Source organism: Amblyomma americanum, chromosome 1 (assembly GCF_052857255.1).
Source record: "Amblyomma americanum isolate KBUSLIRL-KWMA chromosome 1, ASM5285725v1, whole genome shotgun sequence".
NCBI classification, from domain to species: Eukaryota; Metazoa; Arthropoda; class Arachnida; order Ixodida; family Ixodidae; genus Amblyomma; species Amblyomma americanum.
In genome coordinates, this window is record NC_135497.1 from 61,400,316 (window position 1) to 61,418,324 (window position 18,009).

General features: G+C 44.4%; 2 protein-coding genes across 2 annotated transcripts; both read left to right on the forward strand.

The window, feature by feature from the left end:
• Positions 1-51: 51 nt before the first annotated feature.
• On the forward strand, positions 52-15,043 carry LOC144112867 (BRISC complex subunit Abraxas 2-like). Its single transcript, XM_077645684.1, has 9 exons — positions 52-259; positions 935-1,023; positions 1,085-1,175; positions 1,248-1,348; positions 2,267-2,466; positions 3,400-3,543; positions 5,109-5,172; positions 13,646-13,748; positions 14,892-15,043. The coding sequence occupies exons 2-9, from the start codon at positions 943-945 to the stop codon at positions 14,942-14,944; spliced, it is 837 nt and encodes a 278-aa protein (XP_077501810.1). The 5' UTR covers positions 52-259; positions 935-942; the 3' UTR covers positions 14,945-15,043.
• Positions 15,044-16,468: 1,425 nt separating this feature from the next.
• On the forward strand, positions 16,469-18,009 carry LOC144112868 (uncharacterized). The gene has a single exon (XM_077645685.1). It carries the CDS (start codon positions 16,607-16,609, stop codon positions 17,762-17,764), a length of 1,158 nt encoding a protein of 385 aa, XP_077501811.1. The 5' UTR covers positions 16,469-16,606; the 3' UTR covers positions 17,765-18,009.

The following is an 18,009-nucleotide window of genomic DNA, read 5'->3' on the forward strand; positions in this document are numbered from 1 at the left end:
CCCTCACATGACGTTTTTCCGGTTTTCCGAGAAGCGTGCGAAGCATTTTTTAGTTCCATTTTTTTGTGTGTGCGATTCCGTTGGCTAGATTGCTGTAACCGCGGTGGCTGTGGCTATGATCGGAGCGAAGCGGAGTTACCATAGGGCGTAGTGTCGGTTTGATAACTGAGTGCCCATCTTCCCCCTATGATCGCTCATTTTCAGGACGGTTAGGACCTCGGCGGGGTAAAAGTTATCGCACTATCGGATTGATGTGCAGGTATGCAAGCTTGTATCGTGTTTTCGAAGTAACGTACGAGTTGTGCGCATTCCCAAGTTTTACTCTCAGCTCAATGACTACAAAACCTTAGTTATTAACCGATCTGCCGAAAGCATGCACACCTCATTGTGTATACCCAGCGTTTTCAGTGCTTCGAGAATTTGCAGGTTTGACAGAACAGCAACAACACACCTTTTGTTACTTGTCATAGCCGAGTCGCTTCAGGGCGTAAATCTCATAAACCAAACTACTGTACCCATATATGTTGTTGTTTTTTTTTTGCTGCTGCTGCTGCTGGACTCTGTAAATAAAGTCTATAAATATGCTATGATATGGGGTTCAGCGTCCCAAAGCTGCAAAATGGATGTGAGCGACGCCGTAGTGGAAACGCTCCGAATTAATTTCGATTACCTGAGGTTCTTCAACGTGAACTGACAGCACATGGACGTTGTTGCATTTCGCGTCCATAGAGTTGCGGCCACCACGTCCTTGAGCAATATCATGGTAATACTCTGAAGGATTACACACGATTGGAAACAAGGCTGAAGTTGTTAGCTGTAATAATGTTTTCGAAACTTCCAATTGTTTTTCTCTTAATTTGCTTTTGTTCCTTTTACGTGGGGATTGTCAGCGTACTGGTACTCGATGCTCATTCCTGGACTCATTTTTTTCTAGCTTAACTCATGGCCACGGTTACAGTCACCATTAGTGGTCCTTTGCTGGCTACGCTGATATACGAGCACTGCAACAGCCCTGGTGACCAGGTAAGCCCTGCATTCCCTCATTCAAGATGTCCTAAATTTATGGGTTGTCTTAATATCATAGGAGGGGTTTCTTTTGGGAGAGATCACTAGCCGTATCACGGACACAATCAGTGACGCCCAATTACACGGAGAAAAAGAGGAGACTAACCTGAGTAAGTTTCTTCCATTATGTTTTTCATCGCTGACACTGCATGTGCATTATTCTCTCTAATTCCTGCTTTCAGAAATATGTGCTATTATTTCATGCGACCTCTTCGAATTCTATGACAAGAAATGCCACCTAGTCACGGACAAGTTAACAGCACTGCTCCGAGACAAGCAAAAGGTAAAGTGTACAGTTCTTTTAACAAAGGTGAGGAAACATTGTTTTGCATGCTTGTATTTAGGAAGTGCCACACTGGTTGAAGATGTGTCAGAGACTCTTGAAGTCCACAAGACAACCACTGTTAAATGTTACTGCTTTTTTCATTTTTCATACATCTTTGTGCTGTTTTTATTGGACGAGTCATCGGGCATTGTAACAAACTCGCTTTACTGCTGTTTGGCCGCTACGTGGTATAAGAACCTTTTGTACACCTTTCATTGTCTGAACAACTCCTGCACTCAAGCCTGTTGCAAGAAGCATTCATATTTCATTATTGTGAAACGAAATGTAGTTTGATGTGTTTAGTGGAATTCCCCAAGGAATAATTACATTTAACATCAACCTGAGCCATACGGGCACAGAGGAAAGCTATATAGCTTTCTCAAATCTTTGTAGTTGAAAATGCTATTTTGTCATAGAGTGTTCTTTTACTGCAAATATTTGTGGAAGCTATATTGTTTCTGTTTTTAACTGTATGTTTGCATTCAGGCAGATGTTAATTGGAAATATTCCCTCTTTTTACTTCCATTTTTTGCAACACATCTTGACAGATGGCCAAGCACAGGTGACAATTCCAAATTTGTATGTGGGGCCGCCTTCTGATGCTGTTCGTTGCATTTCCTGCATGCCGCCAAATGTTCGGAAGCTAATACAAGCTCTTGTGTGCAATTTTTTAAGAGTGCCACGTTCCTGCATGCTAACCAAATTTCGTGGAGCTAATACAAGCTTCTGTGCAGTTTTGTAAGGTTCCTGCATCTAGAGCTTCTTGTAGCTTCGTAAATGTGGCATTGCATTATTAAAATGACCGTAGTGTGACAAGCCTTTGGCATGTGTGCCACACTTGTTTCCAATGTTCTGAACAGTCGTCTTCTTTTCTAGGAGGTGGTCGGGTGGTACCGTTTTAGACGGAACACAAGCCTGCAAGCTTCCTTACGGGAACAAGTGCTCCACCAGCGGTTGGTCCGAAGGCTGGGCCAAGGTTATGGGAACTACTTCCTGCTGGCGCTTTTCAGAGGCTGTACCTCATCTAATGATGCAACACACTCCATGGAGCATGTCTTTTTACGGTCCACTGACCCGTGCGTATTCTCATGAAAACCTCTCCTCTTAGTTACATCTATGGTCTTGTAAATTTGGCCACCAGGCCTTTTCTGTCTCTCTCAACAATATGGTTTGGTTTATGGGAGTTTAACGTCCTAAAGCGACTCAGGCTATGGGGGACACCGTACAGTGAAGGGCTCCGGAAATTTCGGCCACCTGGGGTTCTTTAACGTGCACTGACATCGCACAAAAAAAAATGGTTATACCATATAGGAATTCGAAATCTTGCTGATGGTTATGTCATAATTTCCCTTGCCCTTGTTCTGTCGTCATTCTTTGTCCTTGAGAAAGGTGTGCCAGAAAGAACTTGACAGTTCACTGTGAACTCTTATCTCACTGCTTAGTTTCACCATGTTATGAGCATTCATTATCTTGCTTGTGGCTTCCTGCTGTCATCATCTACTGTCATAGCGCCTTAGTTCCGAGGAAAGGTGGAGCAAAGCACTTAGTAATCACTATAAAAGGTTTCCTCATGCTTAGTTTCTGCAGTGTTCTTCAGGATTGTGTATGGAATATCTTCCATATCTAAAATAAAACTGAAAAGTAAAAGGATAGACGAGACTAAGTAGGAACTATCAAAAGTATGTGGATGAGAAGAATAAAAGGGAATATTTGTATAGACCTTTTTTATGTCTATTCCATTGCGAATATTTTATTTTATACAATCCACAGCATGTAGGGTCATAGCTTGCCTGACATGACTCCTATCTTATTTTTATTTGGGCTTGGTGCAATGTCATTAGGCCACAGCTGTGCGAGTTTACTGCAGGGAAACCTCCAGAGCGCATGATATGCGTGTTGCGTGTTTTTCAAATTCTGTGGTCTCAAGCTAGGTGCATGAATGTGCATGAAGCTAGTGCGCACCACTAATTTCCTTGCATCCACTCATCATTGCTTGCATTTTCTAACAGTGCCTTCAAGCATTATTCTGCAGTTCCTCTGCGCATAGTCAACCTTGGGGAGCCAGGCCACTCAGATTACCGCATGTACCCTGGCTCAGCCGCTAGTATACACCAGGGTGCCTTCTGCGAAGTGCTCAACTCTCTGCCTGCAGAGTAAGTGATGTCCTGAGCTTAACATTTGCACTATATGAAAGTCCCGTCCACTTTCTTATTTGCGAAACTTTTCTAACATTATCATGAAGTTACAAAAAAAAAAAAATAGTGATGAAAAATCTGCTGTTGTGAAAATGGGGCCACTGCGGTATTGACAGAGCTGTGATCAAAGCACTTCAGAGTAGAAATGTAGAAATGTGTACATTTCAGCTAACTTGCATTAGGAGTATTCTGGTGTGGCTTTGGGCATCATGTTGTGTGGAACTCAAGCAGCTTTAGGTTGGCTCGATTACGACTAGTGTACAGGGTCTGTCAGTAATGAGACAAATTCCGCAGTGGCGAGCGCATGCACTAGGTTGGGAAACTGGTTTTGGGGGAAGTAGGGGTAACCTTCAGCTTTGCAATGCGATGAGCTCAGTTGGCTTCGAGCAGGCAAAGCGAGTGGACATGTTTGAGCGTGTACCCCTGTTTCGTTGTTGTGTGGAGGAAACCATGGAGCAAACGTTGGAACAGCGCTACACGGTGAAGCTTTGCATTAAACTGAGTAAGTCACCTACCGAGACATTTGGCATAATCAAGACAGCATGTGGGAATGATGCAATGCCCAGATCGCAAATGTTCGAATGGCACAAAGAGTTTACAAACAGCTGTGAAGACGTTCAAGATGGGCAATGGTCCAGGCACCCCTCGACGACGGTTACAAACGATAATATTGATTGTGTCGTCCTGAACGTCTTCACGGCCATTTGTAAATGCTTTGTGCCATTGGAACACTTGCGATCTGGACATTGCATCATTCCCGCATGCTGTCTTGATCATTTCGAACGTCTTGGTAGGCACTTACTGAGTTTAACGCAAAGCTTCCCCGCGTAGCACTGTTCCAATGTTAGCTTCATGCTTTCCTCGACGCAGCAATGAAACAGGTGTACATGCTCAAACACGTCCACTCTCTTTGCTTGCTCGAAGCCAAGAGAGCTAGTCGCATTGTGAAGCTGAAGGTTCCCCTCCTTCCTCCAAAACCGGTTTCCCAATCTAGCACATGCGCGCGCCATGCCGCGACTTGTCCCATTACTTTCAGGACACCCTGTAAGTCTTCAGAAAACTTGGCTGACTTGACTTCAACTTTAGTTCACCTGAGAAGTATTTGGAGTGGGCTGCATCTCCATGCGTTGGCTCAGTGGTCATTCTCCTACGCAAGAGGGGAAAATGTTTTTTTTGCATTGCCCTGAGCTCTAGCTCTTTGTTGCTGACATGCTGGTGTGCCTTCCTCCTCCTGTTTCAAAACTCTGACCTGTGTTCTCTTCATAAGAGCCTCCCATGAGTTTTTGGGAGTTCGGAAACTGTGTTAATGGCAGCCTTCACAGTGTGTACTCTTGCAGCCTTGAACTGCAGGGAATACACATTAACTGGATTTGGTGTGTTTGTTGTAAGTTTTCCTTGGTTGCGTGCACCACAGTGGGGCACCACTTTATTCTTGTGTGTGCAGTCAGACTTTGTACCTTCCTTTATCTTTTTCTTTCTTAATGTGTTGTTTTCATGTCCCTTTCCCCTTCCTTCCCACATAGCGGATCACTCGAAATGGTTGACCATATGCACAGACTGCATAATTTGCTTCACACTAAATTAAGGGTAAGTTTTTGCATGTTTCTGCTGAATGTTCAATGTGTGAGGTGTGCTGCTTCAGAATGTGTCTGATTTTGACTTGAGTTATGTCCATGTAAAAACAGGAGGTATCATGTGCTAGTTTCTAGGATAGAGATTTTCAATATGGGTAGCCTCTGCTGAAGCAGTCACTGTGTGTAATTAATAGTACAGATGCAGTTGTTTCCAGCCATTCTAAAGTTCATCTTTGTGTTACATGTTAGGTGTCCATTGTTTGAATGATGAGTCTTTTAGCACTTTTATTTAGTGTTGTCACCTTGCTTTTTATTGGACATTTCCATTCAAAAAATTGGAGGACGCTTAAGCTTCGCCTTTAAGAGTGGAACGCAACAGCGTGTTGCAGCACTGCCAGGGAGTCCACGGAACGCCATCGCGCGACGCCTTGCCTGTTAGACAAATTGCTCTGCCACATACGGTGAAACGGACCCGCGGAGCAGCAAACGACGTAGAAGCGCTGCCAGGCACCTTTCCGAAACGCGCGGGACTCAAGTTGCAGTCGTAGTTCGTCGGCACATCGTTCTCGACAAACCCGATGCCACGAACGCCAGCATAGCTTCCGCGCCGAACGAACGGGTAGCAAGCCGCAAGCTTCGTGGTGAGCGCGCTTTGGATGTGCGCTGCGTTGTTCGCCACTCACCGCGTGAATCCTGCGTGCTAGTACGGCCCCATTGCCCCCGAACGAGACAAGCGGGTGACGCTGCCGTCACGCGCCATCTGGTGGGGCAGTAGGGTACATTGCGAGGAGGAGGAGGATTTTTCGCTCACGGCCAACGCCGGCGCCGACGACACCGGCTTTTCTGCTACACGCTGTCGCGTTAAAAATCGTTCCTCACCACTAGAGAACCTATGCCGTGTTGTGTAATTTTTTAAGAACATCCCATAAGCTAGCCTATTCTCCAGATCGACGGGCATGTTTGTGCAATGGCTTTCTGAAGAGAGCACAGAATGACAACACACATGCCAATGAAACACACTCACATGGTGTTGACTTGCTACTGAACTTTATTCAAGGGAAACATATAAATTCATCAAGGACAAATCAATAGACACAGTCTGCAGTCATCAGTCAATGCTAAAATAAAAGAAGGTAATAATAACTCGAAAAACAGAAGCTAGTTAAAGTTCGATCCCCAGTGCCGCCGGGTACCCACTGGTGGTACAATGGGCACAAGCTTTCCTCTGGCCAACCCGCCGTGGTGGCTCAGTGGTTGTGGCGCTCGGCTGCTGACCCCAAAGACGTGGGTTCGATCCCGGCCGTGGCGGCTGAATTTTGATGGAGGCGAAATTCTAGAGGCCCGTGTACTGTGCGATGTCAGTGCACGTTAAAGAACCCCAGGTGGTCGAAATTTCCGGAGCCCTTCACTACGGCGTCCCTCATAGCCTGAGTCGCTTTGGGACGTTAAGCCCCCATAACCCGTAACCCGCTTTCCCCTGGTCTGATGCTCAGATTATTTAGGGTGAAATGCTTGGGAAATGGGTCTTTGACCCCACCTTGAGAAGTCGAAAATGCCTTGTGCCATGGCGCTCTTTGGCCACAGATGCCCTTGCGCCATAAAAATCCAAAATCCAATCCAGAAGCTAGTTAAATGTTGAGGACGGGGTGCGCACAGCTGGTGCTGAAAATCTAGCTATCCACAAGTTTGAAGAAAGCTAAGATTGATAACAGAGAGGGCCACAAAATTGCTGGCAGACACAATTTTCTGCAGAGTGAGTTGGCTAATGGTCTCAACATCTTTAGTGTCACAGAAGTATGGAATGCAAAAGCAACCTCTGCACGGCAAGCTTCAGTGGCAGCCTTAGGCATAATATGTTTTATTAATTGGTCATTCAGTTCCGTTGAGATTTATTTTCAAGCAGTCACCGAATGGCACTTTCCAATACCATCCAGTGTCTGCTAGCTGGCGTTGGGTGATGAGGATTGAGGCATTCCTGTTTGACTGCCATATGCTGTATTGCAAAGTGAAAAAATGGCATAAGCCATATTTTTATGGCAATCTGCAAAGCACTTCTGATGCTTCCTGGACTGTTCACTCTCTTCTGGTACGTTATCTATGTTTCCTTATTAATGCGATAACATTAAGGGTCCTGTGTTGTGGAAGAGCTGGCATCGACGTCATTGGACACATGAGTTCAAAATCTATGAAAAATCCTCAGAGAAGCAACCTAGGGGGCAGGTGGGCAACCTAGGTCATGTGACCTTGTGACGTCGTCACAACCTGTCCACCAGGATTGTCAGCAAACTACTCACCATGGCAGGTGGCAGTTAAATTAATGACTGGTTGCAAGAGGTTGCTCAGAAAGAACAACATGGGCCTCACAAGCCCCACCGGTGGCAGCACTTAAGGGCGATCAAGCACTGCTACACAGGCGGCTCAAACGGCCATTGAGTCAGTAGTCTAAAGTCAATAGTAGAGATCTCGAGGGCCTAAGAGTAGGGGCTGCGTGCTCTCTCTGACGCGGAGCGCACACCATGCTGGGGAATAAATTCACTGGAGTATCATCTCTGAAAAACATGGGACTTCAAAATATACAACTTATTTTACAGAAAAAAAGGGCAGGCTGGGCTACAAAACAGTGATAGTGATGGTGATGTGGCTGTGCCCTTCGTAACGAGTCGCCGCTGCGTAGATTGCACAGCAGAGTCAAAAAGAAAACGCATTCATAAAACTCAGAACTTTAGAGTGGTGAATGGATAATCCCTTATCAATGTTCACTCCACATTGCTCCATGCTGCCACCAATATTCGAGTCGTTTCTTCGTCACCTCGCTGCAACTGCGTCACACTCCGTCCAAAAATCGAGTGTGGTTGGCTGCGATGATGTGCAGGCTGAGGGAGAAATGCCCAGGCATTCCGTGATCACATGTTCCACTGTCTCTTCCGCATTCTCACAGATGGCACATGTCGTCTGGAGGCCTTCGGAGAAACTTGCTCTCCATACCTTTGTGCGCAGCACTCCACATCTCACTTTAGCAAGGAGTCCACTGCCTGTAGAGTTGTCTTAGCACCACTCCCTAGAAATTGACTTTTTCTCCGCACAATAAACCTCCAGCGAGGACTTCCGCCTGGCTACTGCATGCCATTGTTCAGTCTCCACGAGGTGCACTTCCTTTTAGCCGCACGAGCTAACTGGGGTTGCAAGGCTTACCACTGGCAAACCATATCGCTGACAAAGGTGGAGCGTCCGCCGCGTCCACCTCATTGACTGCTCTGCAAAAATGGTGTGTACCAGTGTTTGGCAGGCCAGGTTGGTATCAGGAAGGCACGTAAGTCTGTTCTCATAGGTCACCTTCTTCACGGCCTCTCGTGCCGTAAACGAAAACTAACCCATCTCGCCCTGGATGACCTCTATTGGAGTTTGTTTGTGGGTGCCCAGGGCCATTGTCGCCACGTCCCTCTGATGCCTCTCCAAGAACTCTCTCGTGCCTGTTGAGGTGCGTAGGACCGTGGCGGAGTAAGTCAGTCCTGGGACCGCTGCCATCTTCCACAGTGCCCTGAGCACTTCGTAATGGTTGAAAGACCACAACGACTGACAGCCCAACATACCTCTGTTGCGAGCTGCTTTCAGTTTGAGCTCTCGCTCATGCTGTGCGAGGTACTCGGCCCCTGTGCCGAAACACACCCCCAGGTACTTTGTTGCTGTTGTCGAGTTCACCACACCTATCTGGAGCGTCCATGCAGTGCCTCCGAGTCCCACTCCTCCCCAAACCATAGCCACACATTTTTCTTGGCTGAAGCACAGGCGCAGCAGTGTCATCTCAGTGCTATATATATCTAGGAGCTGTTCTAGCACTTCAGGGGATCCAGCGAGCACTTCGAAATTGTCTGCATACACAAGGGCTGGGATACGCCGCACAATCATCTGCCGCCCCCCTCCTTATGTTCCAGAATGTACCCTCGCCGAGATGCATCTAGCCGTTTGGTGACACCAGCCACATAGAAGTCCCTCGTGGGATTTGAAGCGGTCCTGTTATGTACTTGTTTCATTCCATTCACGCGGTCACTGCCACGTATATGGCCTCAAGCAGTTCAATGTCGGCACCGTCCAGGCCAAGTTCTTGTAGTATGGCCCACAGCAGTTCTCTGTCGACGTAGTCATATGCCTTGGAAACGTCCAAAAATGCGGCATACAGCAGATTCCACTGCTGCCAGCGACACAGAAACAACCAACACCAGCTTCTTCAAAAGTGCATGAATGCTACTACTGCTTGTCCAAGGCGACCAAGTTCATTTAAAGAGTGATTAATGTTACTACGAGAAATTAACATTTCGTTTTTAACCTTTTCAGGTTAAACTTGTGAGCTGATTGCTAGCCATTGCTAGCATGCCTGCAAAATTATTGGCGGCGACGTTGGCGCCACAACACCTTAATTTGAGATGATGGAAACTTGACGGTGATTGAGTTTGCCGTGTAGCAGTGGTACAACTCCAAGCTCTGGGTTAGTGATTAAGAATCTGAAAGGCTCTGGACTCAATATCCTTTGAAAGTGCCTGTCTGACAGGGGTATAAAACTGTTCAACACAAAAAAAGTGACATCCATAGACTGGGGGAGGATAATTGAACTAGAAGAGAAAATCGAAGTTCCGTCGGTTCTTTATCAGTTTCTTTGCTTGATTCCTTAGAATCAGTGGGACTTGGTGCAAAATGTTTGGTTGGGTGATTTTTCTGAAAGTTTTGTAATATCAACTGCTTTGAAACAGCACTTGTCTTTGGTGAAGTATAGGTGTGTGTCACAGTTCTTACCAAGAGTACTTGAGAATGACATGACACACAGCTTGAGCCTCTCTGTTTAATTTTTCATTGTGTGCAGGCCAGGGTGCAGTCCTTAGCAAGCAGAATTCTTGAGTTGGTTGAAGACCAGCACTGGTTATCTTGAGAGGTGGCACGTAAGAGGCAGTGCAGCCACGTTCCCAGTATCCAGATTTTCAGCCTCAAGGTTACAGCATCTAGCTTTATGTATTTGCTAAAAATTTATTGTGCGAAATTCTCACAGATTGAGTCGGTGCAGAAACTTTTGAAGTATTCATGCGGTGAACGTGCTCATTGTGATGGGGGTTCGTAGTCCTAATTTCTGCCTTGTTCAGGAGTATCGGGCTGCGTTCACAGAACGGATTTTCCTCTGGGAACATTTTTGAATGCACAGCTTGAACTGTTGGGCGAGTAGTTGGCTTTTCGAAGATTGAAAGCTGGATGGCTTTCAGCGTTCGGCATAATTTCCCTACCACTTAGTTCTGCATCGTCCTGCAGTTATTAGTTTGCTGCCATGGGCAATATTCCATAGAGGTTCAATGGTTTCTTTTTATACTTCATGCGATGAATGCTATTTCTTCATTTGGATGAGTCGACATCTCAACATGTGTGATGGGCTGCTCTTGAAACCTGCATGTTTCCCCAAGAAAAGTGCTTGCACTGACTGTAATAGTCTTCAGAGGAAAAAAACTTTCTGAAACGTTCTGTTACATGACCACTGTAGAGGGGGCAATATTTACACAACGTAAGCAGTCACAGGTAACTCAAATATGACTGCGCTGCTTATTCTGCAATAGGGCCTTCAGTGATTCCATTTGGAATTGTTATTATTTGCAAAATATTTTAGCACTTGAAAATGTGTTTTGCCAAAATAATTTATTTTGAATGAGTACCTTGAGGCTTATGTAATATCTTGAGGCTCATGTAATACCCCATATCTGGGATCCTTGAGGTGTATCCTAAATAAATAAATTTGTACCCATCCATGCAATTAGAGAAAACAAAAATGATTTTCTTTCTTTGACACTGTGCAATGGAGGAAGTGGCGCCAGCCAATGGCAGCAGCAAAACATGCACAGTTTATATATCCATTTTCTACTTACATGTGTCAGTCAAGTGAAAGCCCGCCAAATTATGTTGATGAATTGCTAAATGTAGGAACTACTGCAAAACCACTAGAGCTTTCTTGCTCAATTCTAAACTAATGGTTTCTAAATTTCGTGATTCCATTTGGAATCGCTGGGCCAGAAAGAGTTAACCGTTGAATCGCTGCACCAGGAGTGATATGAGGACTCCCAGCAACCTATAAGTGTAAAATAGAGAATGACCAGTTCCGTGTATATGAGCGTTAACCCATTAACGCCATCATGTCAAATCCTTAAGGGTGCACTGAAGAGGATTTTGAGTTCATCTTTTTATCACGGGAACTCCATTTACACGCTGCAAGCATTTTTAAGAACTTCGAATTATTATCCTGTGTGCATGGCGGCTTGCCACCCTGCCATTGGCAGAGTAATACACAGAGTGATCTTTGAAAACGTGCGGGTTGCTGGTCAGCTGCATTCAACCGGACCATACAGTCGGGCGCAGCACCCCTGTGGCAGCAGACGAGGAGAAAACTTAGTCCGTTTGCTTCAGGCTTGATGTTTCCATGGTATGTTCTCGAACTGCAAATATGTAGTGGTTTTATTAAGCTGTTACTTACATTTTGTCCAAAAAGAGCAATAAAAATTGCTTCGGATGTCTTCACGGATCATAGTATTTTGCACTAGCCATTGCAGAGTGATGAGGTTGAGTCTCGTGAAAGCAAATGTCCACGCATATTTTTATTTCCGTGAGCTTAATTTGTGGCTGTGTTGTCTTTGACTGAAATTATTTATTCACGGGAACACAGAAAACAAAATAAAAGCAAAATAGTTTTCCTGAACGCTCTTTAGTGCACCTTTAAGGTGGAGTTTGAGTGTCCCCTCCAATTTTTTTGCATAGCTTTTCCAACTTGTTAGGCACTGAAAAGATGACATAGATACTAGCATGGGCTTCAGCCTGTTTCGAATCATGAATATACAGAATGAGCACTGATCTTGTAGGGCTGAATTTTCCTATGAAGCTTATTTCGTCTACATATTACGTTAAGGTTTGTTTAGGATGCCTTTAGAAACAGACTGGACTAGTTTTTTGCCCTCTGTGCTTTTAAAGTCTTGGCTTGTGTGTTATTATTTTCATCTGTTCCATTTTATAACTTTTGACTGATGCCTGCAGATTGCATTTATCAATCTTCACTTGGTGCATTTATGTGCACCAAGTAAGAGACTACCACTTATGGAATGAATTTGGAGCTTGTTCCTTTAATGAAATATTTGTGACCCACACGAAAAGGAGCATTCATAAGTTTTCTGCCTCAGTGAAAAAAATCCCAAAATATTTCAAATTGTATAATGCTTTCTAGATAGACATAAGCACACAATTTTTTTACCATTGTACCATATTGAAGTGTAACCTATTGCCTAATCCTCAAATACAGAAAAATTTTTAATCCAGATACAAAGATGCCCATGTAAGCCCAGCCCATGAGACTGACAAGACAAGCTTGTTTTTGGCATTACAACAAAAATGAAATGGTTGTATATGAATGAAATATATGGCCAGGATTGTGCTAATGAGAGGCTCATCCAGTGAGCCTAAAAATAAATTTTGAAGTAGTCCTTTTTTCCTTCAGCTTTTGCGAGTAGTTATTGACCAAGTAATCGTGAGTTAAAGGTCCACTGCTCCAGTGAACAATGATGTCAATTAACATTGCTAGTTTAGGTTTAGTATTCAAAGAGGACAGAGCAGATTATTCCACAGAACACCCAGAAAAAAAATTCGTGTTGGTCATGTGGGCTTACAAGCATCGGCACACCACCTTGGTGTCAGCATCCCAGACAGCCTGCCAGGAGCAAGCCATTCTCTGGCTTCAGCACTCTCCACTCAGCTTTGAGAACCTGGAAAATTTCACTCTGTGTATTGAGTAGTGCCATTTCGTTGCTTTGATGTCAGTGGCTTTATGTGCTGCTCATCTGGTCACTTGCATCTCTTCAAAATCAAGTTGCAGTATATTCAGAGCTATATTCATGCTTGTTTATTACAAGATAATATTTGCGTGCTCACCGAAACAAAACTATGCTGCTATCTTGAAGTTTCCTGTCGATGCTGCTCAACGAGGCTAATGTCAAAGGGGCAAACATTTTGCGTTTCCCTCAATGCATTTCACATTCAGGTCATAGGTGTGTGCACAGCTCTCCAATACAGCCAGGTAAACTTTTTGGCAGCACCTGTCCTCCCCCTTCCCCTCGGGGGGGAGCCATGGTACCTCTGGGACCTTTCAAGCATACCTAGGCTCAAGCTTGAACGCTAAGCTTTAGTAGGATACAACTTAAAAAAACAGCAGTTAACACTGGGCCACGGTCTGCAGCGTCCTATATTACTCCGCTAGCCAATCACAACAGTAAACGAAATCAGCTGTTTAATGCTTGACTTTATCAAACAGTCCAGGTATCAAAATTCTAGAGATTATACTTTTTTTTTTCATGTGATTAGCTTAACAACAGACTACTTTTTGTCGTGGAGGTGCGGCGGTCCTGAATGTGGGCGGAGCTTCACTGCAAACTTAAGTTGTATCCGACTATGGACACTTTTTTTTTTTTTTTTCGCAGGAAGTGCTCAACAGTGTTGCCGAGTCTGAGGAGGATGTGGCTGCATTTGCAGATGATATCATTCAGTTGAGAGAAAAATATGGATCATTGAAGAAGGCTGTTGGTGAGACCCCTGGCATTTGTTAAAATGCTTTGTTCAGATATCATTTCACATCCAGCTCATGAACCAGCTTCTGGTTTCATCATAAGGCTGAATGCACTACAATCAGTTTCAATTAGACTCTGCTTCATACATAGCGTGCAACACTGCCAAAGCTAGCGTGGATATTCATGCTGGCTACATCTGCACCCAAAAAGTAGTTAGTCATATGTCCAAAGTGCATGTGCATATATTCAGTTAGTTCTGATATGTACATTTGAAGGATGTAAATAATATACATGGATGAGTTATGTTTTCATATTTATTTATAGTTGCGTTCTGTTATGTCCAAATTTATTGAAAACATTTCAGCTTTTTTGTATATGTACACATTTGTAAGCAAAGCTACAAAGGTGGCTAGTTGGTTCTGCGAATACATTGTGCCAATGCTTTGAAATACACATTTGTGTGGAAGTCACCAGAACATTTGTGCTGAACATTACTTTTGTTATCAACATTGGGCACTGTATGCCGGGTTTGCTGTCTGGGGTAGGAGCGTCTGTCAGGCCTTGAGCCTTTAGCTCCTACTCCACTTTCTCTGCGGAATGAAAGTAAGAAATAAGTAAGCCTCAAAAAGTTGCGCATTTTTTGTTGTGACATAGCTCAATTACAGCCACTGGCAACGTCTTGCACTTTGTTTTACCTCTTACCATGTTTCTGTTTTGCCCCTGTCCTTCTGTCCATAATACGCTGTATGTATGGTTCCTGTTTTTGGAATAGTCTTGGAAGAAATATACGGCAGGCCTTCAAACTTTGCGCCAGTTATTCGAAACATATTCGAAAACTTAAGGACATATTCGATTTGTTTCGAATAATTTTTGAACATACATAATTTGATTTGTTCGAATAACCAAATAGGAGGATATTTGATTCGCTATTAGAAATTTCTGAACATTCATCCACCCCTAAATTTTTTAGCACTCCAAATATAATGTAGCCTTCTCGCTCCTATTCTACATTTATAATGTATACTTTAGTGCCATGTTCTTTTTTTGCCCATCTCCATGTTCAGTGGCATACCTTTTGTACGGTATGTGAAGCTGATGTCTCCTACCTGATCTAATAGTGTGTGTACATTGCATATCTTTTTTCTTTTGTTTTTTCAAGGACCAAGCACCTCATCATCTGCTTCAGAAAGCATTTCAGCAACCTCTAAGTAAATAACCATGTGATGTATATTTGTGTTGGATGACTAGAGGGAGGAAAAGAAATGATTGTGTATGTGCTAATAAATTTGTTCGCAATTGTTTTTTAATTTATTTTGAGTGTGTGTGTGTGTGTCCACGTGTGTGCACCATATGACTGAATAAAAAAAAGCTTGCTTATTCACTGTATTCATCCCGAAGGCCATCACCTACTGAAGTGCACTTCTACTAACTGTAGGCTTGTACAGATGAAGTTGAAATGCATATTTTGCATGTCTGTGTTCGTGTTTAGTTTCAGTTTCAGTTTTCATTCTACGGAGCATAACTGCCCCAAAAAGCATTATCATATGGTGGCCTTGCTCAAGTGATGCGGCAAAATGAAAAGTAGAAGTCTTTGCTGAGAATGGTAAGGCGGCTTTTGTGGCCCCTTAAACATCAATGCTGTAAACAGTGAAGGTAGCAGCAAATTTAGTTCTCTCTATAACCCAAGCATGCCAATTCTCAGACTTATGGTTCACATTTTTTCTGTACATTTCTTCTGCAGCATTGTGTGCAGAAAGGAAATGGTAAGCAGTTGCTTATAGGTACTTGTATCCTTGTAGTGTGGGAACTGGATGGAGAAGAAAGAGTTGTGCTATAGTGAAGGCAGAAAATGGGATGTCGGGGTGAAATTCGAGATTCAATAATGACAGCCAGAAGTAGCGCTAAATCATTTGTGATGTAGTAAAATGTTTAATGGCACTTGATGAATATATGAAACAAGCTAAAGGTTGCCGGCTGTTTGAGCATGCGAAAGTGGCAAACAACGGAGACACTATGGGAAGATCACACCAGAGACCATGCTCGGCTTTGCAGGCCTGCGTGAATGCATGCGCACCCGTGAGAACCCTAGATCGGAGGCCGCCGGTGCCCGGTTGAGAGAACCTCGGGCTAAAGCGCTGGCAGCCTCGTTTCCGGGATTCCCGGAGTGGGCAGGCACCCATATGAGTTCCACGTAACACGACCTTTGTGTCCGGATCGGAGCTCTGTAGGAGAGCCTCCCATTGGTCAAGCCGCTTTTTTTTTTTTCCCTCTCAGGGAGGCAAGAAGGTATTTCCAATGAATATGGTTGATGTCGTTACATAACTTGCACTCATTTCAATATTGTCAAAAAGAAAACTGAGCTAAATGTCTAAGTGCTGATAAACACATACTTCTTTTCTGAAATATATACTGACCATATTTTCCTTATAATTCCATAGACGAGTTACGCTCCATAGTTTTTTGTTTGTTTTTTTCAGGCGGTTTTTAGGCGGAAAACGTGAAATTCTTTCTCCGTGGGAAAAACAGCGTTGCAGATGCTGCTACTCGTATTAGACGCTTACTCTGTTGAAGTATTTTGGGACATTAAACGTCGTCACTAATTTTTTCAGCATGTTGTGTTACCAAAGGTTGTATCTGCTTATTTACAGCCTCCTGAAAATTGGAGCCTTGTTACGAAATTTCTCGTTTTCACACACCCTGCTGCTCAATGGCAGTCGCGCGAAGTGCGCGAAATATGTTGATATCCTCGTATCCTTGTCCTTGAGTGAGTTTTATCGTCTGTTTGCGGGTGGTTAATTGTAGTAACAAGTTGTGCGAGCCACAAGGGGAAACCCGTGTCTGAATGTTCTTGTCGACCTGTTTCCAGAAGGTGCAATGCAGTTCATTCGTCGAGTTCTTGCGCTGTTCGGCATGTTTCGGGACGTGAAACATGACCAGGGCTTGCCTGGCTGGAGCATGCTGGATCACGACGACACTGTCGTCGATATCTGCGATTTTGACGAGCATTCCAGCTCATCGCAGCATTTATTCGAAGATGTGGATTCTGATGCCGTTAATGCGTCTACTGCAGATTCTAGCCTCTCTGGTGAAAGAAAAAGGGAACAAGAGCAACCAACTTTCGCCGTGCCAGCACAGTTGGCACGGCAACGATTTCCAGTGCCGGTGTGCGAGTCTACGACACCGGAAGAGCAGAAGAGCGGCACGCTAGACTTAGCCCCAAATCTGACACCAACCTCACCGCAGGCAAGTGCCTCTTGCAGCACAGGCTTCGATACAGACTCCCGGATATCGTGCTTTGTTCCTGACAAGACACAAGCCACCGGTACGTGTGTACGATTGCCTCGCAAAAGGCGAAAGATATACCATTTACAAGGGAACCAGTGCGCGATTGATGAAAGCAGTAACGACGATTCCGCAGGTGACATTTATCACAAGAGTATGTCCGTTGGAGCTCGTACGACCATCGACGAAGTTACTGAAGATGAATTAAATAGCTCAGCTGACACGGCACCACGTTCGCTTGGGATGTGTAACGTAGGCTCACAGCTGCCAGCTTTGGAAAACCCGAGCCAGCCAGTCTTCAAACCACATGATATCCATGTCGGCGGCGGGGAAAGCCCAGAGCAGATGCAGAGTGCAATCAAAAATGGATTTGAAGAGCGCCTTTTGATCGCTAGGCAGAGGGAAAGTTCAGAGTTGACACTGTGGCAATTCTACAAGGAAAACGCTCACTTCCCAAAAATGCTTTGTCCAGAAGCTGCTGAGGCTTTAACGGCCAGAGTACTTACCATAGAGAGCATCTATGGCATCGCCTACTGTGCATGTGAAGTCGATACTGCATGCAACGTCACGTCGAAGATCTGCCTGACACTTCCTTTGGAATTAGCTGAGAGCGAAAAGCTCGATTGCGGTGCCGTATTACGTATTTTTCCTCCGTGGAGGGAGCACACATTGTTTAGTGGCGAAAAGGTACTTTCGGCTGTGCAGTACTTGGAAGTCCTTGAAAGACCTCCTCCAGAGACAGTAGATTAACCTCTGCTGCTATACATTTGTGCGTGGTTTTATTGGGACCACTTCCATGCCGCGTCATTTATCCGCCTTTTCAAGAACCTCTGTGATATGCAGTCACATAGGAATAGGCCCATTACGTTTTTAGAATGTCGAAATTTACTTGTTTCGTTGTTACAAGGAACGTTTTATGCACATGGCAGCCATGATCATGTGCTGAATTGCACGGAGTGTGTGCAATAAACACAGCACCATCATGCACCATGGAA